Genomic DNA, 25,277 nt, shown 5'->3' on the forward strand with positions numbered 1-25,277 from the left:
TCTTATGTGTTTTAATGTGCTGGGTAATGCAATTTTTCCTGCTGTGCGCTACGTTAAAATCAATGCAACACACCTTACAAAAGCGTGGAGGTTGTCGATATGACTAGGTTAGATGCATGTGAATTGTTGCACCCAACACTGCTGAAATTTACAGCTAAATCTCGATTTCTTTGCGGGAACACCGCCTTCACCTGCCATTTTTATCAGCTCGCTTTCGGGTCTGAACTTTCCGCGAAGCTTGCGCAGAGATCAACTGCGCAACTGGGTTATAGGTTGCCAGGTTGAGGTGACAAACGGGTTGAAAATTGTATAGGTGTGGATTGTGTGAACGCGTTTCATACAAGATCTGGCAACTGGTCAACATTAGTCAAAAATATCCCAGATAGCAAACAGTCATTGAAACTATGTTAAATCAACATTCCGTTGTCAACATTAAGTCATTGAAACAACATCAAATTCTGATGTTGATTCAACATCATTTTGCACCCTGTTTTAATATTGAAACAACGTTGAAATCCTGTCCATAGATCAACAGAATTTCAATGGTATTTCAATTATCAGGAATATTGAAACAATGTTGAAATTTCAACTGAACTAAGGATCAACGTGATTTCAATGGAATTTCAATCATTATTAAGCCATAGAAAAGTATTGCTAGGCATACGAAAATGTAATGCCCTAAATTAAATAGCCTATAATGAATATCCTGCTTTATCTACAGCCAGGATGTTAAAAAGTGATAGAACATTTTAAAGTTTGTATGCCTATAGCCTAGCCTAAAACACTGACCACACCACACTGTTTAAGGTAAAACAAATTCATTTGATTAGCCTCTTATTTCATTATTTGTCCTCTTTAGCATATTTACAGTTCATGGTCCTCTGACGTCTGACTGGTTTGTCGTCCAGATATCCTGCCCGGTCTGACGCATAGCGCAGCAACTGTTGCACAGCCTGGGCAAAAGTAAATTGGGTGACGGCGGCTGTCCCCATCTGCTGTGTAAGAGCATTTAAAACAGAAAATACAAGCACAATGCAAAAAAATTAGCATTTAAGTTAAATAGAACACCCACATATGCACACTTGGAAACAAATTCACTAGGGCTAGTATTTTTCAATGATCGGATATAGGGCAATTTGTCCAGTGTTGTAGGCTAGCCTATCATGTTTTCCCTACATTCAAATCACTTTTTTCAAAATTAAAGGTTACCTTTTTACTTGCTTCAGTCCCTCCGGCAGGTGATCTCTCTTTTCATCCCTATCCGCCTGGCATTTTCCTCTCTACAAACACATTACAACACAATTAGAGCAACAAGTACTGTCACATCATTGCCAAACATCAGTTCAAAATGGATTTTTAGGCTAAGACTAGCGCTAGCTAACGTTAGCTAGCATTAGTTAGTCGTTTCCTGGTCGTTTCCCGGTCAACTCTAAATCAATGACTTTTCAACACATTGGCAATATCGCCCGGTAAACAAAATATCAATGCTTAATGAATCATAAAGATAACTACAGATCAATGTTGTTCCAATGTTGTTGCCATCAACATTAATAACGTCAGGTTTCATCGATATTGTAGCCTAATGGTGATTCAACATTTATTTTGCATTGAAATTTCAATATCAACCATAATGATGATTCCGATGGAAAATCAATATTTAGCTATGTTGGTTTGCTGTCTGGGATTGGTCCGATTATTTATAAATGCGCAAATTACGGGAGTTTCCCGGGAGACATAACAAACCGGGAGGGGTCCGGGAGATAGGGCTAAAAAACGTGAGAAACCCGTGAAAAATCATCAAAAGCATCGCTTATATCTCATCAAATCGAACGGAGGAGAGAAACGTAACGTTATAACTTCCTTTTATTTGGTTAACGTTAGTTGGCTCTTTATTTCTGTTACTGATTAGTCAGATTGACTACGGTGGCTAGGCTAACAATAGCCATTTTAGCTTAGGGTAGCTCTAATATAGGGTGACCAGATGTCCCGGTTTGACCGGAACAGTCCTGATTTAGAGTTGCTTGTCCCGAGTCCCGACAAAAGCCTGTCGGGACGCTAAAATGTCCCGGTTTACACCAACCACTATGAAATTCTCCCGGTTGTCAGCGATTACATCGCTGACGTGTTCTTATTATAGTCCTATCATTAACTAAACATGTAGAAAGACTAATAAAGCGTCCATCGTATGATTTTAAAGTGTGTGTGCGTGTGTGTGTGTGTGTGTGTGTGTGTGTGTGTGTGTGTGTGTGTGTGTGTGTGTGTGTGTGTGTGTGTGTGTGTGTGTGTGTGTGTGTCAGTAGCGGTCTGCGTAATCTGTGCAGCTAACGTTACAATTTGTAAACATTGTTGCAATGCCTTTTCTTATCTGTCTCTTTTTAAGCACGGTGAAGTTGGCTGGACATTTGATATTCAGTTGATATTCAATTTTAACTTCCCCTTCGTTCGAGACCGACAACACAATTCAGGTCAATGACGTGATCAGGGTCAAAGAAAGTTGACATTATTACAGAGTATCAAGAGAAAACAACTGCAATTACTTTAGCTAGAGATTTGTATCCGACATAAAGCTTCATAGCACTTAATTATCTGTTCTGTCGCTAGGTTCTGTGTAAGGGACCGTCGACAAATTACCGTTTTGGTAGATCGGCAATGACAGTAGGGATGCAACACGTTGGCTATTTTTTTTAAAACATATTCACTAATAATTAGTTTTCATTGCATTCCCAATATGTACAGTTCAGTTATTATTATTTCTGGAAAATATGAAATAAAAATCTAATTCTCTCATTCTGATTGCTGTAGTAGGTTATTTCCCAGTCACTCACTGCTACTTACTACAGGTCACGGTTTCCTGAAAAGACAATTTATATGGAAGCAGGACTCAGTTTTCTCTGAAAAATATGATCTGGGCTGGCACATGTTCACGTTAAAAAGCGTGTGCGTGCACGAGCACTACGGTCACGCGCAAAGTGTTCTGGTTTTAGTTCTGGGAATCTGGTCACCCTACTTTAATATTAACTTTACATCAGCAAGAATATACAATTGACCAGAAAACTAGTGACAGGAGTAAAGAATACAATCATTTGTTTTGAAAAATGTCATGGCTAACTGTTGTGATGCTCAGGCACTCCTTTCCTTGCCTCCTTTTCCAACTGGTGCAAATGACGTAAAACACATTGCTGAAATAATAATAATAATAAAAAAAAACATGAAAAAGCAAGACTCCACATTAAAAAGTCAATGAAATTGACCATGTTTGAAAAATAAAACATTGTTTGGTTATGTTCAGATCAGAAATAAAAATGTGTCAATCATTATCTTCAAAAATGTAAGTGGTTATTGGTAGGATGTAAATATGGACAATATAAGCTGTTCTGTGTACATTATATTAACACACACTTTTCTCAATTAATTTCTTCTCATTTAGTCACAGCTCATAAGAAAAGCCTACTACAATTTTTTCCTCATGTTCTTGTTTCAGGCGTTACATATCAATCTCAGCAAATGCATCCGAGCTGAGAAGGCATGCACCCAAACAAGGCAGCGAGAGCCCTGTGAACCTGTGTATTTGAAGGGAATACAACAGCTCATTATCTTTTTATGCAGACATGCCATGTTTTCATTATGCCAGTATGGTTCTATGTTAATCTTGGTTCAGATATTTGGATGTGTCATTCACTCACATGGTAGCTTAGTTTAAATATGGAAACATACAAAAGACAATTTCTGAATCCAATTGTACCCATCAGCATTAGGATCACAAAGGTCTTTGCATTTTATCATAAAACAGAAAAAATATTCTTCACATTATATATTTCTAGCTCAGTGCTATTTTACCGACAGCCCAGGGCTAATTTAGCTCCTTGTCACACGACTGAGAGAACAGTTATGCAAGGGTTAACAGTTTAATAATGCAATTGTGCCTGGGTTAAGTGTATTGTGAAAAGAGGTAATAATCATTTTAGAGTTGACCAAGATTAAAGTTTGGCTTACAGCCAGTCTTACTCTGTGTTGGTTGTTAAAGAAGCTAATTAAACCCACATGAAAGCCTCTCCTCAGGAGCCAGAAAGATTAAACACCCTCAGGTGTGTTCTCTCTCCAACTACAGCACAACAAAAATGGAACAATTAGACAGCGTGCACAGTTTGCAATATGTAAAAAGTGATTCAGCTGGGTTGGTTTTTCAGATGTAGTGAGTTAATTATAATCAAGATCTCAGTAATGGAGATAACGTTGTGATATGTAATAATAATGATACTGCTGGAGATTTATTTAAAGCTTCAGTTTGTTTACATGTAGCTCACCTATTCAATATGGTTCAGGTTTAGTGTGGAGATTCAAGTCACTGTTTGAGTATTCAACTTATAATTGCTTATTAGTTCAACAAATATACTGAAGTGATACAGCAGTTGTACTTGTCGTTAATCCCTTTGTCTCATGTCTAACAGAATCACACAGGACATGTGTGTGCATGTCCTCAGTGTGTAGGCTAATTCTCCATGAATGCCTATCTTTGAAATCCTAATTAAACAATACAAAAATTATCCTCTTAAAGGTCCAATGTGTAGGAATTTCTCCCATCTAGCGTTGAGATCATATATATCGCAATCAACTCTCTCACACCACGCAGTTCAAAGTACGTATTACAGCTACGGTAGCCTTCACGCTTCAAAAAGCCGGTCTCTTGCTCTTTTCAATATCCTTTTTCTTTTTCTGGGCGAAGAAGAAGACTACTGTTCCTGAAATTTGGATTTTGAATAAGTGTGGTCCTCCATGTTTCCTTCTTCAAACTTGCCGGGGCCAGGAAGCTACGATACCCATTAGCAGCATTAGCAGCACCTGTGAGTTTATCATGTGACAAAGGCGGAGCAGTATGTGTCGGTACACGATCCGTTCTGCCTGCACGATCCGTTCTGCACATGCGCGAGATCATACTGTTTTACCGAGGATACGACCTGCACGATCTGTTCCACGCTAGCCTATAGCTAGCCTCCACCGGGAAGCTAACGTTAGTTTAGCTAACAGCTAATTCGGCTAACCGCTAGCTGACAGCTAGATTCAGTCTAAAATAACGTTAAGTCAAACTTAATGGGAGAAGCAGGCTACAGCTAAATTAAGAATTTACAGTAATAACAATAAAGACAAATATTGAGTGATTGTATTTTAAATAAGCACAAGTAAAGTAGAACTGACGTAACAGCTGTTATATATGTTAACGTTTATTTTCAAGTTTTATTTTAAGGGTCTTTTAAATTTAAATTTAAATTTAAATATTACATGCTGTCTCAGCTAGCGGTTAGCTGAATTAGCTGTTAGCTAAACTAACGTTAGCTTGGCTGTCGACCGGAAGCGTGGAACAGATCATGCAGTGTCGTAAATCCTCGTACAACAGTGCATGCGCGAACATTTTGCGCATGTGCAGAACGGATCGCGCATGTGCAGAACGGATCGGTCTGTGTCCTGTATGTCCCTTACCGGCTAACATATTTCAAGATGGCACATGAATATGTAGCGTCTACCCCAGTTCATGCGAATGCAAATGTACAATTTCAAGCCAAAAGGAATATTTGGAATTGATGGTGGTGGTAAATATTTATGAAAAAAGACAAGTTGGTGAAGGGGCAACACAGATTTTGATAATGAACAACTAAACACGTTACACACTGGACCTTTAAAACATAGTCAGTGTCAAGTGAGTGTGTGCAAGTATAATTTTGTTTGCTTGTAGTGCATAGTCTGTTAGTCAGTACATTGTCAGTGCGAACTGCACAGGTGTCTTGAGGTCCCTGCTCTTTGACATGACCCCCACGCACGCACGCACACAGACACACGCGCACACACACACACACACACACACACACACACACACACACACACACACACACACACACACACACAGGGGCCCTTCCAGCCTAGCTTCTGTTGCACACTCATCCAAGCCTCCTGCCAGTTCTCCTGCTAATGGAACAGCCCAGTGCCCCCCTATCCACCCCTGCCTTTGGAGAACATTTGGTACATTCCACTGCTGCTTCTCTAGCGGGTTTGTCACACTGACTCAGTAGTATCACAGCAGTTAGCCAAACGCAGTCAGGACGCCCATACACACACACACACACACACACGCACATACACACACACAGCAAGAGTAAGGACGTAAAAAGAGAGAGTTGTAAGAGAGAAGCAAATAAATCCTCGGCTAGCCTCTCCACTCTCAGTTTCCTGGTTGTTTTGCATCCCTGATATGACCCTTTTCAGCCCAAGATGTGAGTATACGGGGGTTTATCCCTATGTTTGTGTGTTTATGCATATGTAAGTGGATGTTTGCATGCATGCAGCACTGTGTTTCTGAAAGAAAATATTTTCCCCAGTGCTTCTAAATGTTCATAGAATCAGCCTGTGTTTGATAGTCTGAATCCCAGGTTCTTTTTTACTTTTGCCTCAGATCTGTTTTGGGCTTTCTCCGTACCTACCCACTGATCCAATCAGATGGTTTTGAAAAATGATCTGTTGGATGTTTGAGGTTAGAATTGTGACATTGTGATTCATTAAGAGCTATCTCTGACAACTTCACCAAAACTGTGCAGGTACATATGATCAAATCTCTCACATTGGCAAGGTCAGCACTTGCTCTCTGGGCATTAAATGCTTGTGAAACAGAAACGCCTGAAGGCTTAATTATGTCTCGTGGTGGACTAAAGCATGCTTTCCCCCCAGCCGTTGAATGAGTAGTGCATCTCGTTTGTGAACAATTCCTAATCTGAGCTGCTACATCTTCTCGCAACTTCCACACTAGTTCAGAAACAGTACTCTACTCAAAAAGATACGTGTCTGTTGGGAAAGTGAAGTCTTCTGTAGAGTTCAATACAGGATAACCGACTCTACAGTGAGTCTCATTTTAAAAACTCATTTTAGGCTGTCTCTCTGTGGTTTTCCGTGACGTGGGATCTTTTCAGGGCATATAACTCCGATCATGTATAGTCACTGTAATGCAAGAGCTTTCATCCACCTCCTTTTTCGCTGCTGTGGTGTACAGATCCTTTTTGTTTCTGGCTCACCACATCGCTCTCAATATGTCATCTATTTACATCAACCTTCCCTATCTTTTCTATCTGATTTGCTTTATTTATTAATTCAATTAAATTCAAGTACATTCAATCAAATTAAATTCAGTTTTATTAATAGTATCAAATAATAACAAGAGTTATATCAAGACACTTTACAGATAGAGTAGGTCTAGACCACACTCTATAATTTACAAAGACGCAACAATTCCAATAATTCCCCCTGTGTACATCTGTGTGTTATAATCCATGTTTTAGGTTGACAGTGACAGTTGACTGCATTTAGCCCTGAGAGTGGAAACTAAAGCTTCATGGTTGCCGCTTGGCAATGAGGATGCAGCATGACCGAGTGCAGAGCCTATCAGTGAGGTCCATATTTTGACAGACTACCTCCTCTTCATATGTAGGGTGCCAGACTGTGGCCTGATTAATACACTTTGAGGCAACTAAGGGCTAAAAAGCTGTGTGCGTATTAAAGTGAAAATAAGCCAAGAATGGCCTCTTTTCTAATCTATAAAATGTATTAAACATCAACATAATGCACATCAGGGTGCAAATAGAAAGTGTGACAACAGAGCATACAGATTATCTAATTAAATAGAAGTTTAAGTCTAAATACAAGGCGAACAACCTTTTGTCATATTTAAAGGATGGAACAAACTCAGGTGGAGGAATGTATTTGGTTTATATGTCTCTTTCTGCTGCTTTATTGCAAATAGTGTTTAATCTTGACAACTTTGTTCTATAGGTTTCAGCAATATCATTACCAGTTCGATTGAAGTGGCAGTAATAAATGAAAATGTACAATCCAAAAAAAGAAAAGAAAATATATCTTACTGCAGCTTCATTTTTCATCAAGGTATGTCAGTTTCTTAAATCTGCCAAAGCCAGTTATAGTGAAATCAATTTTGCAGTCCCAGTTGCGCTAGTTTAAATGATTGTTGCAGTGTTGAAAGGCATTCAGTCATAATTGCTTCATTTTTGTCTTTTTGGATGGAATGTTTGTGAGCAGAATTGCAAAACATTGTTTTTTGTTAGATTGAAATACCACTGAAAATATTTGTCATTGGCTCGTGTATTTGTGCTCTGTTCTGAAATGAGTTGTGTGATTTAGAGATTAACACATTTTTTTTTTTTTTAAATGAAGGATGTGGTTCAACCATTGCATGAAAAATTGAAGAATCAGGAAGAATGATGAAAGAAAAGAAGAAAATTGAGCAACATTTTTATCTGATCATGTTATACTGTATAGCCTATCTCCCACACATCAGTGACTTCAAAGGCACAGATTGATAGAACATACCATAGTAGTGTGTGTGTGTGTGTGTGTGTGTGTGTGTGTGTGTGTGTGTGTGTGTGTGTGTGTGTGTGTGTGTGTGTGTGTGTGTGTGTGTGTGTGTGTGTGTGTGTGTGTTGCTTGCCAGAAAAGGTCTGTGAACATAAAATGCATGCTGTGCACGAATTCCCCCAATTCATGTCTTTCAGCAGAGTCCTTGATGTTTTGTTCTTGAGTTTTACGGTTGCATACATGAATCACCTGCAGCATAATTAAAAGCAGTGATGTAAAAAAGATGAATACAATTCCTAATTGATCTTGATAGATAGAGAAGTTGTCTGTCCAGTGTATGCAGGGAGGTTCAGACAGAGCAGCTTTCCTGGAGCTGGTGGAGAACTCAAGGACACTTCAGCAGGGTGGATGCTGACTGACTGACTGGGGTCTTCAAAGGCCGTCCAGTCTCCTGCCTCCTCTGGAGATTCAGAATCATTTAGAATAAGAAAAGCCTCTTCACATTGTTGCTGTGTTATTTCGTTTCCAGTTACTGTGATTAAGCCAGCTCTCACTTTGGCCTGGTATGAAGCGACAGTCTGGCTCTCAGCCTGACATCCGTTGGTACAAAGCACAGTGACAGACTGTAGACCGTGGCAGAGGCGGACGCTTTCTAACTCATTATGGCTGATCACGTGTGACCTTGATTGTGTCCTCTGGTGCCCTTTGCTCCTATTTTACAAACCTGCTGCCTTTTATGCTACTGTATGATCTCCCTGTACTGGAGTCTCTTGGGTTTGTCCCTGATTCAGCTGATCTGTAGTGAGAATAATGGCTTCCCATACAAGGTTATCATGACATGCCGCCCATGATTATAATACTATCACCATACAGACAATTTTGTGATATGCAATATAACATACAATAATTGTCTTTGATGCATACCACTGGAATCAGTTTTCCATACTACTCCATGATGTCATTTGTATGTTGCTGTTCCAGCGATCATTCGTTTTTTAATGATTCATTTATGTTAGAATCAAATGTCCTTTCCTCCCTTTTTTTTTTTTTTTTATAAACCTTTCACCTAACTAAAACTCTAATAAGGAAAAAGAAAGTAAATCATCTTAAAATGAAGGTGGAGTCTGCAATTATTTTGTTCTTTATACCTCTATGGCTTTTTACCCGTTCTGTGCACAAGCATAAACGGAATAGAGCTGTATGGCTCAGTCCCAGCTGCTTTGTTTGTTTCCCATTTACAGAACCAGGGCTGTGAATGAACAACAGATTTTTTTTTTTTTTACAGCGCACACACAGAACAGACAGCCAGCAGACTGTGAGGAGATATTCTCTAAATTTGACAAAGTGTATTGGATTAGAATCTTAGCCTCCACCTTTTTAAAAGAGTAATTGAAATAAAGTCCCAGATGAGGAACAAAAGATCAGATGTTGGTAACACTTTACTTTAACACCCCCTATTTAGCATATTTTATATATTAAATGCATAAAAGAAAAAAAGTTCATTAAATAAAAAAAGCAAATGAAGTTGATCAAACCTCAAAACAAAGTGTGTGTGTGTGTGTGTGTGTGTGTGTGTGTGTGTGTGTGTGTGTGTGTGTGTGTGTGTGTGTGTGTGTGTGTGTGTGTGTGTGTGTGTGTGTGTGTGTGTGTGTGTGTGTGTGTGTGTGTGTGTGTGTGTTTGTGTGTGTGTGTTTGTGTGTGTGTGTGTGTGTGTGTGTGTGTGGTCGGTCTGCCTGCACTGGAGAAGCTAATTGTAGCACATAGGATTTTGTTTACCAAATAACTGTCTGATTACCTCCTGAGGTTTTGCTCCCGTAGAGCGAGACAACTGTGCTCAGCAGCATCCTCCCGTCTTCCTGTGTAATGGCTTATTCATGCAGTCAATCATACAGTCGTCATGTTGCTCAGCAAATGCATTATAAAACTCAGTTTTGTTTCCTTCTGCCCTACAATCATTTCTACCCCAAACTGTGAAGACGAGGAACTGTCCAGTATGTTTTTAAAGATTTGTTTGTGATACACATTGTTCTTGTCTTTTGTCGCCTTAGTAGAGAAATATGTAGTTACTGTCACATGAAAATATTACACTGGCGCATAAAAAGTATGGCATATCCAGTAGAGGTGGGCAGCATGACATAAAACTAGTAATCAGAGTGAGTTACAATAATATTTGTAATAATATGTAATAATATAGTAAATTGAGTCATTTTCTGGTCTTAGAGACTATATTACAACGTTTTCCTGAGTGAAATTAAATATGAATGCCTCTACTTGTTTGGGCATTTCCAAAAAACACATTTATCATATTTTTCACATATCTTTTGAAATGCCACTACTATTCCCCCAAATATTGCTTATCTATCTTTGGGTCTATATTCCTCACATCAACAACACAGTCGTAGTTTTCTGGGTGTGCATGCATGCGTGGCTCAGGCAAGTAACAGGTAAGATGTCAGCAGCAGGGGCCAGTTCCTAACCTGCAGAGTTGGCTGCAGAAAAGCCATCCAGCAGGTCACTGTTGGACTAAAACTGCCTCACTGCTGTGGGAGGTAAAGGCATACACGTGTCTAAATTTCTTTTCACACATTCAAACCCATACTTAATTAATTGTAGCTTCCAGCCATTTGACAGTCACGCTGTGTGAGTGTATGTGCAGCTGGCCCAGTCACACTCCATTCACCACCCATCTGTCCATGTCAGACCAGCCTCCTCTCCTCCTCTTTTTGCTCTTTCACTTTTTTCTCTCTCTTTTACACTCACCTTTTGGTAAATCACTGCTGAGCAACGTGAGCAGTGAGCTGTTGGCATATCCTGTAATCAAGGTGGCTCATGGTTAATTGGCCCATTGGAACGTGTCTGTGGAGGTGTTTGTAGGAGAGACGTTCGAAAACAGGCCGAGAGAGATTGGGTGTGGCTTTAGAGACAAGTCTAAAGCTGCACCAGGTTTCTGATGCACACTTGCAGACAGGAGACAAAAATGGAGGTGAACAGCTGGCTCGGAGTGGCAGAAGCAATCAACGAATAGTGATGGATGATAGATGTATGTGAAAAACAGCCACAGTTGGTCTTAGCCGGCCCTTTAATCATTATCATGTTAAATGATGACAACAACTACAACAGTTTAGGTAAATTTTGCTCAAATAAAGATGAAGCTCGAGTGTAGGATAAACATGACCAGACAATGTGGAGGGTTTGCAGGTTAGTGTATATTATTTTCTGGGTTTTGTACCCCTGCTGTGTTGCTATGATGCTCTTAACTGTATCAGTACAAAGTTAATTGGTTGCTTTTCCATGCAGACATGAGCATGAGTGGAGAGTTGAAGTCCAGCCGCTCCAGGGCAGCGAGTAAGAGAGCCAGCAACACCATTTATGGGTGAGTAGGACCCCCCTTTCAACACACACACACACACCTGCAATGACACACGACATAAAAAATACGCCCCACACACTCTGAGATAATCATGCACTCTATTATTTGCTGCAACCCTTTATCTGTAACTCAATGGCTGCACCTCGGTGTTGCAATCAATGCAGCATTATTATTATTAGCTTTATACCAGCTGTGTATGTAAGCTGCTATTGATTTTAGCCAGAGGTGCTGTCTCCATCCGTCAGTGTTTTAATCTCTCTGTTGATGTAGTGCACACATATGACTGAAGCTGATTACTGTTTATAGCTGGCGGTTCAATACAGCGCCGTGGAGCTACACTAACATTGTGGGCTAAGATAGGCGGCGAAGGGAATGGAGGGCAGTGGGAAAGACGACAGTGTGTGGGCTTGTTTAAATTCATTCATGCCTTCATTACTCTTACCTCCAACTCTCTCCTTTAACTGCATCTCTTTCTCTGGCTGCAGCTCTGTAGGCTTAAGATCTTGTAATGAGCATAAACCACACAAAGTACTCTGACAAAGTTTGAGCTTTTACCACACTTATTCTGACATTGCATTTTCTCCTACATGTCCTCTGGAAGTCCATATATATCGTCCTTCACAAAGCAATGGACAAGGAAACAATAAGCAAGGCCCTTAGAAAACATCACATAATCAGAAAAGACAAGGGAGACCCCATTATTGCAAAACAGGTCAATATTTATTGGGTTCCTGAAAACATATTTTTTGTTCCACTTCCAAAGATGCAAAATAATATAATAATGAAATTACTGTGAATAGCTGCACCAATACAGGCAAAACAGGCTTTTTGATGACAATGGAAATGGTGAGAGTTGAGATACTGACATTAAAGCAACTGAGGTGAACATGATAAATAATATTGAAATACTATACAGGGACAGGACATCAGAATGCAAAATAGGTTGGGAATACAAACAAGAATAGGAAATGCATATTAACAGATGTAATATTATTGGTGCCAACTTGTTTGTCCCAGGCCAAATCAGCAAATCTCATTATTATTCTGCATAAATGGGACTCCACATATGTTTGAAAATGTTCATTCCTGGCAGCACCATATCCTGTCTCTGTGCTGGTTTCATCATAGCATACAGTAGTATGTGTATTGCAGTATTGGACATTATATATTATGTCTTCAGCGTGTCCTTCAAAACAGTTAATCCAGCTCTCTTCCATGTGCACCCTCCTCCTCTCCCTCTGACCATCTCTGCATACCCCTTAAACCCCCAAACGTTATTTGCCCATTCCACCACGTAGTTGTTCAACACTGTGCAGCCATGCATTAATGAGGTTAGTCATACAACACACACACACACACACACATACACACACACACAAACACACACAAAATGACTAACCACAAATGGACGCACCTGAGGTAACAGCCCTGATAAAGACTGAGATGACATGAATTTAAAGTTGGCGCTCTGTGGCCATTTCAGGTTAATGGTCACATTCAATCAAGTAAACCAAGCTGAGAACCTGTCCAGCTTGGACACACACAGAAAAAAAGAAAAGCAAGACCGTCTACAGCCGTGTAGGGGTTGGGGGAAAAATCAATACAGCATAGTATCGCAATATTTTCCGTGGCAATACTGTATCGATACACAGACGCCAAGTATCAATCTTTTATTATACTGTATATCTGTTGTTCAGTTTGTCTGTTTGACAATGCCATTTTTAAAATTGAAATGAGATGAACAAACAGAGAAATGTATCTTTTTAGATAAAACAGATGTTGACAAAGTTGGAAAAAAGGTAATAAATTGCAAATATATCGCAGAATATTGCAATATGTTTAAAATCGCGATAATATGGTATTGTGACATAAGCATCGTGATATCATATCGTGAGGCCTCTGGTGATTCCCACCCCTAGCTCTGTGAGGCTGTACTGTTCTTAGTCTAACATGGTGCAGCAGTCGCTTATGGGAATGTTATATTAATAGAATTTTGAACTGATGGTGGCGCTATAGATGAAAAGTCAGAGGATCACCAAAGTTATTATTAATTATCCTGAGGGCAACATGAATGAGTGTACAAACCTTATGACAATCCATCCAATAGTTCTTGAAAGCTGTCAACAAAAAACACACATTACAACCTAATGAAGGCCCTAGAGGAAAAGTCAGTAGATTACCAAAGTCATTAAGGGTTCATCCTATATGCACCATGAATGTCTGTACACAATTTCAGTGTTATCCATTTGATAATTGTTGAGATATTTCAGTCTGGACCAAAGTGGGCCATCAAACCGACATGCCATCCTTAGATATGCTAAAAACATTCATGTGAAACTGCAAAAGGTTCTTAAATTGGTTTTGCTCTCATGTTCATTGGAAGGCAGCATCTAAATGTGTGTGTCCCTTTCCCTGCATAGCACTATATAGATTTTGAGTTTTAGGGAAAAGATAAATACATTATAAGACAAGCCAATCTGCATGATCATTTCCCAGTAACGGATACTACAGTGCAGCTAAAGTCACAAATTTAAATAATGGCGAGACAGCCACCAAAATTCTCTCTGTCCAAACTTCCAATAATCCTGCTCCGTGCTGCTGGCAGCAGTTTCCTCCGTCTCCTCCCTCCTCCCACTGTTCTCACAGCGCTGGCCAACAAACACTACTGCCTGTGGCCTAGATTACTTTGCGAACAAACTTTCCAACTCGTGTCTAAGACGCTAAACCAATGTAATCTGTTCGTGAAACACCATGCGGGTTTCCAGCATTTTACTATTGCTAGAAAGTTGGATTATTTAGGTCAATAAATAAATTGTCACATTCTATCTATAGTTAAACTCAATAAAAGCTTTTTTATTTTATATGTCTTAATGAGTCATTTCTTGTCTCATGATAGCTGGCACATCCATTCCCCCCCCCCCCGTCCCCTTCCTCTCCTCCCACTGCCACTCTGGCATAAGTCTCCCCCCAGGCCATTTGCTCCAGAGCGACCCTGACAAGACAACATAAGGGTTTTGTCATAATTTATCTCAGGTCCCCTTTAACTTGGCGAGTCCCAGCTGTGGAACAAGGGATGGGGTAGAGAGAGGCTAGCATTTCACAACCCAGATGCTGCAGCCGTGGCCTCTGTGTGCTCCAGTGCACTACTACAAAAGCTCACTGTACTGTGTGGCCTTTATAATCAGGTAGAGAAGAGAGAAAAAAAAAAAAAAAAAAAAAAAAAAAAAAAAAAAAAAAAAAAAAAAAAAAAAAAAAAAAAAAAAAAAAAAAAAAAAAAAAAAAAAAAAAAAAAAAAAAAAAAAAAAAAAAAAAAAAAAAAAAAAAAAAAAAAAAAAAAAAAAAAAAAAAAAAAAAAAAAAAAAAAAAAAAAAAAAAAAAAAAAATAGCTACATATGGGTTAAGCAGGACAAAAGACTGCTGTTGTTAAGCTGTTTTTTGTCTCTCCACCCTGTTTCACTGTGGAAATATCTGGCCTGTGTAAAGATCATTACTGCTCATTTTATTATGTGCTCCATTTTGCATCTCAGTGAAGAGGGGACTGGCCTAAACAGCAAGTGGCAGAGTGTACTGAGCATCTGGTCTCTGGTATTTCCGTCTGCTTTCTCCACGCGCTGCGCTCTTTTAATATTCTCTCGTCTGTTTTAATTATTAGAAGGGCTGGTCATAGAGGAGTTTAAGTTAGGATGGAAACGTTGTAGTCGACCCATGTGTCATATAGGCTCAAAGAGACTAACGGGGGCAGGAGAGGTGGAGGCATTAGGGTATGAAGTCTGCAGTGGGTAATGATGTCCTATCTGTTTTGTGTGATTAACAGTAACTTAAAGGTTAATCTGATGGCAGATATTACAAAGATGGGAAATAGTGTGACAGGAAATGGGTCACATAAGGGCAACGAAAAAGACAATTTTGGTTTATTACAACTTGGGTCTTTATTGTTATGGTTTTGAACATCATTTTTATTAGTTATGGTTATTGTACTCATCACATTAATTGCTATAATAACTAAAAAGTAGTCAGATTGGACAAGAAGAATTAACAGTTTGACCGATCATGCAGTTTTTAAAACAAAAAACAAATTTGGCTCATGCCTTACTGTAGTTGTGCATGGCTTACCCTATCAGACTTTGTTATAGTTATAACTACATCTTAGCTGTTAGTTTGGTGAGTGTAATGTCGCCATAAAATGACAAAAACTATGAAAATAAAGACGAGAGGTTGTAATTAACCTGAATTATCATTTAAGGGTTTATTAGAGGCAGTATGGCAGCATTGGGAATAGATCAGTAAAACACTACAGTATGCAGCTTATTTTACTGAGTATATTTTTAGTCATGTCACCATCTCATTTGTTCCCATGCAACACTTGTCACTTATTCTGTCAGATTGTATATGTGTATCTAGCCTGAGGCTCGGCTGGCTGACATCTGTAAAATCCACCACGAGCCGGGAAAAAGCAAAGGGCAAATGGAGGCGATCTGCAGTTAGGAAAGCAATGTTGAAGTTCACCCATTTTCATGAACGACCTCTTTCTGCTAGACGTATTTCTGTGACATCACTCTGATTGTCACAACACAGCTGACTGCCAGCTGTTATGACACCCACCCACAGCTATAGCTGTATGAACAGCATCCTTATCATTTATTAAAATAATGACCGTTTTAAACATAATTTAAAAGAGGGGGTTGCATAATGTGCAGGGACACTGACTGGCAGATAACTCATATTTATGTGTTGTTGAGGGAAAAATAGCATGTTACTTGTAAAAACACTTAAATAAAATTATGTAAAAAAAAAAAAAAGCTGCAACATAGTGTTGCTCTACTCTCACCCTCTACCCTTTTCCCAGTGTGGATGTCCGATTATGATGATCACAGGTTGCTCCTGATCCATGCAAAAGTCTAGTGTGAGCTCATACCTATGGCTCTGTGAATTGTACAATAACCATCCTAAAGGCTATCAAATTAATTTCCTTAGGACATAGTAGATGTCCTGTGTTTGCTGACTTGGCTAGATGTCATTACAGCATGTATTTGATATTTGATAGTTTATGACTCAGAAAAACTTCTAATAAAGGAAAACAAGGCAAAATACAGGTATAATAAACAAATCACCTACTGCAATATGACTTCGTTTTTGGTTGTTCATGTGTTGTAAATTGAAAAGCATAGTTCACAGTGATGAATTTTTCCCCATTTAGTTTCTCTTTACAAATAGCAAGAGTGTTGTACTTGTCTGCATCTCAGTGGAATGAAGTTAAAGTGCGGAGAGATTTCCAGGCCTGTGTGTCAGTGTTATGGTTGGGAGTAGCAATGTTTTTCTAGCCATGTCAGACACTATGCGACCAATCAGGTCAGTGACCGTAGAGCAAGCATAAAATCTGTTGCTTGGTGCATGTTTTAAGACCCTGGCTCATTCCCAGCTCAATACAGCAAGATGTTATGTGTTGTATCACATAAATGTATAATTTTACCCCCTACACACTTTTCTAACATTAGCATTGAGAGGGCTGATTATGACAATTTTTTGTAATTTTCTGAAACCAACAATCTGGTCAGTGTGTCCACTTGACACAGCCACTGACCAGATGTGCGGCGGTGACAAAGTAGGCAGGATGTAAACGTGTCTCTCAAGCTCTCTTTTTTTTTATCCTTACAGCTACTTCTGTCTCTTTTTGTTTTAACAACCGAGTGCCTTTGAAGAGAGACGTGTGTACGTCAGTGTTTGCCTGTATCTCCATTTGTACAATTCATCGCATCTTACTCCGCCTTAGAATGTGGTCATTTGGAACACTTTCCTTTAAACGTATTGGGATGACACTTGGTACACACTAGTTCATTTGAAGCATACCGAACCCAGCATCCTCACACCTCATTCCTGAGTGAGCAATTTGCCACCATTGGCAAGAAAGTGTATAGCTAAGGCCAGCTTTTGCTTATGCTGTGGCAAAAATAAAACAGCCCACTAACTATTCATCAAAGCCCTCTGTACCTTCTCCTTCAATTTCCACATACATTTTACAGTGTCACAGCTATTTTAATTTTTCTGTCCAGCTTTTCATTCTGTTCTTTGTCAGCTTTCTCTCTGCGTGGATGCACATACAATGTGCTGTCTGCAGTCCATTCCTCGGAAAGATGACGGGGGGTGTACTGTAGGTAAAGGTCAGTGCAGTCAGAGTTGGGAGTAGTGCAGGGTAAAAAGGTCACTCTGTATAGAGAAGAGAGGAGAGTGGAGCTGCTGGTTTAAGGTCCACTGCCATAACTTTTAAGGCAGCAGAGAACAAATGAAGATAGGAGACGGGTAGATAGAGTGAGAGGGGTATGTGGAAAAGAGGGAGAGAGTGATATGGATGCTGTAGACATGATGCTCTGTGGAGAAAGGTCATGAGTCCGCGCCGCTGACACCAATGGCTCAGGGCATGATGGCAAAAATGACCATGATCGCATAACTGAGAAAATGAAAATATTTTTCTGTGTGCGTGCGCTGGTTTCTATCCGTATATTTGCATTACCCAGCTAGATGAGTTATCTCTCCTGTCCTGCAGGCTTATCACTCTACAGGGGTTGGTCCCTCTGCTAATGAAGTCATCTCTATCCCTGTTGCCTACCCGCCACTGGGAAGAGAAAAGTAAGAGAAGCAGGGAGAGGGAGAAAAGGAGGCATGAATAAGCAGGATTGATGCAAAAGACACGCAGGGTGTAATACAGAGCAACAGTACAACAGTACAGTGTGAAACAACTGAAAGAGAGAGGAGTAGATAGGAGAGAAAAATGCAGAGAGAGAAAGAAATAACAGTTGGGGAGTGTGAGGGGTGAAGAAAGCAAAGGAGGGAAAGCAAGTGAGCACTGCACTGCGTGTCATTGCCCCCCTGGCGTGAACAATCCATCTCAAATTGATCTTCCAGCTCGGCCCAGCAGGGCATTCTGAATCAATCTCAAATTGATCTCAGTGCCAGAGGTCGGGAAAACTAGCAGTGGAGCTTATCAGAAATATAGTAGTGTTGGGAGGATCTGACAGGGAAACTTATCACACTGCACAACAGGAAATGGGCTCTGAGCCCCCGGGGCAGCAAGAGGACGAGCCTGCTCTCTGTACACACACATAAACCACACACACACACTCAGAAGCACACACAGATTCAATGTCTTTGCGTATACCCAACACAAGCATACATTGACACATGCTCCCTAGTGTTCAGCACAGAACGGAGAGGGTATACTGTGCATAAGAGACACACACACACACACACACACACACACACACACACACACACACACACACACACACACACACACACAGAGTTCAGGTATCAGTACACACCTAGAGGCTACGTCAAAAAATAAAAAGTTTGTCGGAGCACAATATGTCAATATATTTTAAGTTAGACAGGTGAGATTTGAGGCCTCGAGCCCTAAATGGCTTATTACACATTTAATGTGTCCTCAGCAGGGCTGTGAGAGGAAGGACAATCAATACCAGCTTGCATTTAGTCAGTCAGCTTAGGGGGGCAACCTGCCTCTCCAGGCCCAGTGAAAAATAAAACCATAAACAACTGTTCAAAAGTGATTTTCACCACATTGTATCTCTAAAAACACTTAGAAACAAATCCAGTCCAGGAGTGTAGGTACTCCACACACAGCTTCTTAAGCACACTGAACTGGCATACTCATATAGTTAAGCACTAATGAAAAATCAACTGGCCGCTGATATTTGGCAAATTTTGGAGAGTGTGCTGTTATTACTGTGTAGTGGCCATTGTTCCCATTTATGATTCTAAGGGATTGTGGAGTGTTTTTTTCTCACTTCTCATCGCTGCTCGTGTCACCAGATTGAAGCTGACAGCAACTTTACAGAGAAACACACAGAAAACTAACTCAAAATGAATTTGTATTACAGAGAGAGCTGCAAAATGACATAAAGAGGGGAGCAATACAGGCAACGAGAGACTGAGGGAGTGCAGTGAAAAAGAGTGAGGAGGAGGGGAGGGGTGTCTTTGGGCATGTCAGCGTTTGGGAGGCAGCAGGAGAGCCTTTTCTGTGGCCTGGACTGGAAAAGCTCTCTGTCAGCACAGAGGGGTAATGGGGGTTAGCAGGGAGAATAGAGGGAGTGAAGATGAGTGTGTGAGTATATATTAAAAAAGTGCATGTGTGAGTACAAGTGGTTGCATGTCCTAAGGGGTACTACAGAATATCATTGACCCTCAGGACAAATACATACATGTATTGTGAGGAATTCACTCACAATACCAAATAATAATAGTCACTCTCTAGAAACTTGCATATACGCATTTAGTGAATTCAATATAAAAGGTTTCTTCCAGAGTGTTAGGCAAAAAAAAACATCCCATAGGAGAGGGAAACCAGCAACTCCGCAGAATCAACTGCCACGATTGAAAGACAGATGATGATTTAAAGAGAGATCATTAAGTAGATTCAAGATTCAAAATTCAAAACACTTTATAAATCCCACAATGGGGAAATCCACACTGTTGCAGCAGCAAGGGACAGGAGGAAAAGTAGAAGACACAGATAAACAAACAAACAAATAAATATAAGTAAAGAGAATAAATAGTAAAATAGTAAAATCTATTTACAGTATTGCACAGTCACAGTTTATCAGTCCTGGTGTGTGTGTCCCTGTGGTCCACTGGGAGCAGTGCAGATTGTATAGTCTGACAGCAGCAGGCAGGAAAGACCTGCGGTATCTCTCTGTGACACGGCGCGGGTGCAGCAGTCACTGAAGGAGCTGTTCAGTGTCCTGGATGGGCTGGGAGGAGTCGTCCATCATGGAGGATAATTTAGCCACTATCCTCCTGTCTCCCACCACCTCCATGGCGTCAAGGGGGCAACCAAGAACAGAGCTGGCCTTCTTAATCAGCCTGTCCAGTCTTTTCCTATCTGCCACATTGATGCCACTGCCCCAGCAGACCACTCCATAGAGAATGGCTGATGCCACCACAGTCACAAAATGTCGTTGGTAGAGCCCCCTGCACCCCAAAAGACCTGAGTCTCCTCAGCAGATACAGTCTGCTCTGGCCTTTTTTGCTGTGGTGTTGTCAGTCCAGTCCAGTTTATTGTTCAGGGTACTTATATGGTTTAACCATATCAATGTCCATACCCAGGATGTTCATCGGCAGAGGAGAAGAGTGTTTGCTCCTGCGGAAATTCACCATCAGCTCCTTGGTTTTCCAAGCATTGATCTGGAGGTGGTTCCGCAGGCACCAGTCCACAAAGTCTTGGTTAAGTTCTCTGTACTCCCTGTCCTCCCTGGACACCCTGTTGTGGCTTGGTCTTCCTCCGGCCCTGTGCACAAGCACCAACTTATGCTGATGAATGCTTCAGCAAAAACAAGTCAGACCTTTTTTTTAACCTTTTGGCCTCCATGACACACACACACACACACACACACACACACACACACACACACACACACACACACACACACACACACACACACACACACACACACGTGTGTCAAAGTCACCTCCCTGCAGTTTTACTGTACACTGCACTCCATTTAATATTGTTTCAGTCTAAACTGTGAACACCTGTTTTATTAGGTTTAGACTTCTCCGTTGACTTAATTCATGGACCTTTTTTAACAGCAGACATTTGGACTTGTAGCAGGAAAGGCACAGGTGAAACAAATTTCATTGACGATGGCGCGGTTCCGTCACATGTCCCAGTAAGCCAGCATCACCCTGGACTTAGCTCCCCTAAATGGAACGCAGTCATTATTAATATTATCAATTACACCTGGGCTTTTCCTGCTGCTATGACAAGCCAACCGTGCTGCTGCTGCGAAAAAGGTTTGTTTGCATGCTGGCTCGCTGTCATGGATTACTGGGACACTTGAATAGAACGGAGCCATTGTTCAGCCATGAGTTATGAGTAACACCTGCGCTTTTCTTGCTATGAAGAGCCAAAATGCATGCTGTAAAAAATGACCTATTCCTTGCGATATGGATGAAACCTTCTATCACGGTAGAATGTAAATTTATATCATGGTATCCGTATATATTGAGAAGTTGTTAAAAGGGGAACCACACAGTTCTTACACATCGGAGTCTGTTTATAGGTCTTGTGTGAAAAACATTGTATTAAGGCTTCTGTGGCTCCACAGGGAGCTGTGTGATGTCTGATAAATGTCACTTGAGTCAGTGTCAGGTTTGAAAATGAAAACAATCTTGCATACAAATCCAATATTGCCATCAATCAGTCCTTTTCATTGATAATGACCTAAAACACCCAGAGATAATAAAGGTATAGCTAGCATTATATAAACGGAATGAAAAATAATCTGATGGTAGACAAATTTGTATTCCGCTGTTTATATCGCTGTGTGATGTAAATACATTATCATATTCACTATCTGTGAAGGTATGTAATAATTACCATTTTTTTTGTTATATCTTTAAAAATACTTGAAACAGAGTCTGTGCGCATTTAGTTCTGCTGCATTACTCTTGGAAGTCCTTAAGCTTCTGCTAATGGCTCATTTTCTGCAGTACCAGCTCACTTAGTTTTTGTCTGAGCTGTACACACACAATGTCTTATACTTGTCGTATCCTTGTCCCCCTCCTTAACACGTCCCTATCTCTTCCCTTTTCGATTTCTCTTTCAGTCTCTATTGTAATAAAAGTGAGGCAGATACAGGGAGTTTGTTGACTTAGCGTAGCTAATGTTAGCTGAGGTTAAAGTTTTGTCCAGTGAGGATTGCAGACTGCAGTCTGACGTTGACTCTGCAAATTTCAGTGCTGTCGATCACAGTTAAAACCACAGACAGCTCTTCTGAGGGCCTTTCTGAATGGCAGCTTCTTATTTGCCATCATCATTGCCTAAATGTTCAGATCCTCTCTTGCTGTCTGAAGAGAGAACTGGATTTGTTTGCTCCGTGGCTGGATGACAAAGTCTAACTAGACAAAGCTAATCACAGACACACACACACAGACACACACACAGGCACACACACACGCTTTGGTTCCGTGACAGTGTATTGTCATTTTTACTTTCCTTTTGGTAGCGAGCAAAGAAGTTAATTTTAGCTCGGTGTAACCATGCTGCTTTGCCCTTCATGGAGTTGAGCTGAAGTGACTTTTAGCTTTTAATTCTTCAATAATTTCAGGACAACAGCATAGTTCAGGACACGGAAACCATGCAGGGGCTTGACAGAGTTGAAAAGGCTGAAAGGATTAATTACTCCAGGCAGCCTCGGGTAACCTTTTAACTTTGCGCTCTAACTTGGTTCTGATGTATAGTCTCCCCCTGTTAGAGGAAATGTCTTGATATCTGTGCTCGCCAAGCTCTTTACGGATAATGGGGGGAGGGGTCTCTGTGAGTGCCCTGGATGTCACCTGTCACCTTAGTGCTGCAATGCTGCTAATTAGCACTAAATAACCTGAACTCTGAAATTTCCAATTACTGCTCCCAGCGAGACCATGAGCTTTTGATGCTAAAGCAGTTGGCCTTCCTGGAGAGAAGCCACACATATTTATATTCAAAGAAGTACATGCACTGTATCACTGACAGGCAGCTGAAATGTTAACCAGCACCTACTCCGTCGTGAGCTCCAACAACAAGCTTTAATTCAAAGGAACCTTTTCAAAGTGGGTAATACAAAATAAAGTAGCATTGTTTGCTCATTTTGTTACATGTTGAGTTGTGTGAAGATGGTTTAAAGCCATGTGGAAGAATTGGACTTAACCACTCCAGCCTCCAGGAGGATTAGGCCACATTGTCATCGCTACTGAGGGGTGCATGTTTTTTACACCACATGCGCATTGAGCTTAACCCACACATATCTATGCACATATTTATGGTCTGCTGCAGACATACCTACACCCACATACTGTGCACGCACACTTGTACAGAAATTACTGCAGCACATAGACAGACATGGATTACACTGTACTGTATACTGTCTTCTAGTGATTTAAATTCAAAGGTTGGAGTTTTGTGCTCTGTGATCTTATTTTTAGACTTGCTTTGTATTTCTGTATCAAATAGAGGCTAAATGTATCACCTGATCAGACTAAATTCTATCTATTTCACTGTGACAACAAAACTTACAGTATTATTCCTTTATTCATATGCTGTTCTGCAAAAAAAAAAAAAGCTCTCTGGGCTTTTAATCACAGCATACACCTGTAAAACCACCTGATTTAAAAGGGCAGATTATGTTAATCTTTTGTTTAGACAGTCCAGGGTCATTTAGAGTAAGCTCTCCTCTCCTCCTCTCCTTTCCTCTCCTCTCCATACAGTATCTGCAACATCACTGTTTCCTCTCACTGGTATGTATTTTAGTGTTGTAGAGCTTCTGTTCAACCTTGTGATAAAAGCCTTTCTGTATAATAAAGTTTAATGGTTACAGACTGTAAAGACACTTCTGTCTTCTGTCCCTCGTGAGAAAGCATTTAAATACACTGTCTCATGTGACTTAGTACCCACATCCAGCTAAGATGAAACTGTCTGTTTTTCATCACTGTTCTCTAGTAATAATGCTAAAAACAGCTGATTCATGGGACTCGCTCATTATTTCCAACTCTGACATTCTTTGGCTAATCAAAGAGTAACCATACCGTGTTACACCCGCCTCGCCTCTGCCATGGCTGATCCTACAAGCCTGCTGCATCAGTCAAAAATGTCCACACCCCGACAGCTGTAGGAGAGTCTGACTCATTCCTCTCTCTGTCCCCATCCTCCTTGTCTCTTAACACTCCATTCCACCCTTTCTCACTCTCTCTGTCCTTTCCACTTTATAAGCTCTTTTTTAAGAGCTTGGTGGCTGTGTTTCCTCCTGCCATTTGAGTGTTAGTTTACCACTGATGAGTACACCTATGACAGGACAAGAGGGATGCATTCTGATTGACTAATGGAGGGCCAAAGAAAGAAAACATCTTTCTCCTATGGGGCACTCTTTATTAAGTCCCCTGCTCCCTGATGCATGTCTTTTGTCTGATATGTATTGCCTGTAATGCTCCAGCTCTAGTCCTGGCTCCTGTTCAATGCCTTATTGATGCAGCAGCACTCCCCAGCTCCTCTCCATCAATGCACTACTCCTCTACTTCACTTTCTGACGATGTGACTGCAATCAAACCTAAAGGGCTGTCAGCCATTTAGGGCTACTTAAACTACAGTGCGGTAGGATGAGTGCAATCTGACACATAACCCTTATGTACCTCTATTTATCCGACTGAATAAATTGCTCTCAGGCTATAATTTTACCTTGATGCATGTAGGATATAAATTGATGAGCTCCTGGAGTTGCCATTACTCTAGTACCTCTCATGCTCCGGCCTGTAGCTTTGCATCACCATCCTGCAGTACATACAGTACATCAAAATGATGCAGAACATTGGGCAAAGCATTAATGGATGTCAAGCAGCAGATTACTTGGTAATGTGCTATTGATCGGCTACTGTCCCGTGCACATCATTGATTAAAGTAGCAGAGTGTGTGATCGTTGCATGTTTGAGTAGGACCTCAGGAAAAAATAAAGATGCTCTTGTCAAATGTGAATTCTCCCCCTCAGAGGTGTGTGTGTGTGTGTGTGTGTGTGTGTGT

The 25,277-nt window shown here is 40.6% G+C and overlaps 1 protein-coding gene across 1 annotated transcript in view; it reads left to right on the plus strand.

Moving 5' to 3' along the window:
• Nucleotides 1–6,043: 6,043 nt before the first annotated feature.
• The window catches only part of LOC120555396 (heterogeneous nuclear ribonucleoprotein C-like), a 40,741-nt gene continuing 21,507 nt past the window's right edge, over nt 6,044–25,277 (plus strand). The window contains exons 1-2 of the mRNA XM_039794070.1: nt 6,044–6,263; nt 11,647–11,722. Coding sequence (XP_039650004.1) covers nt 6,242–6,263; nt 11,647–11,722 — 98 coding nt within the window. The 5' untranslated portion in view covers nt 6,044–6,241. The remainder of the gene's footprint in view (nt 6,264–11,646; nt 11,723–25,277) is intronic.

The sequence above is a fragment of the Perca fluviatilis genome, chromosome 3 (genome assembly GCF_010015445.1).
Source record: "Perca fluviatilis chromosome 3, GENO_Pfluv_1.0, whole genome shotgun sequence".
Classification (NCBI taxonomy): Eukaryota; Metazoa; Chordata; class Actinopteri; order Perciformes; family Percidae; genus Perca; species Perca fluviatilis.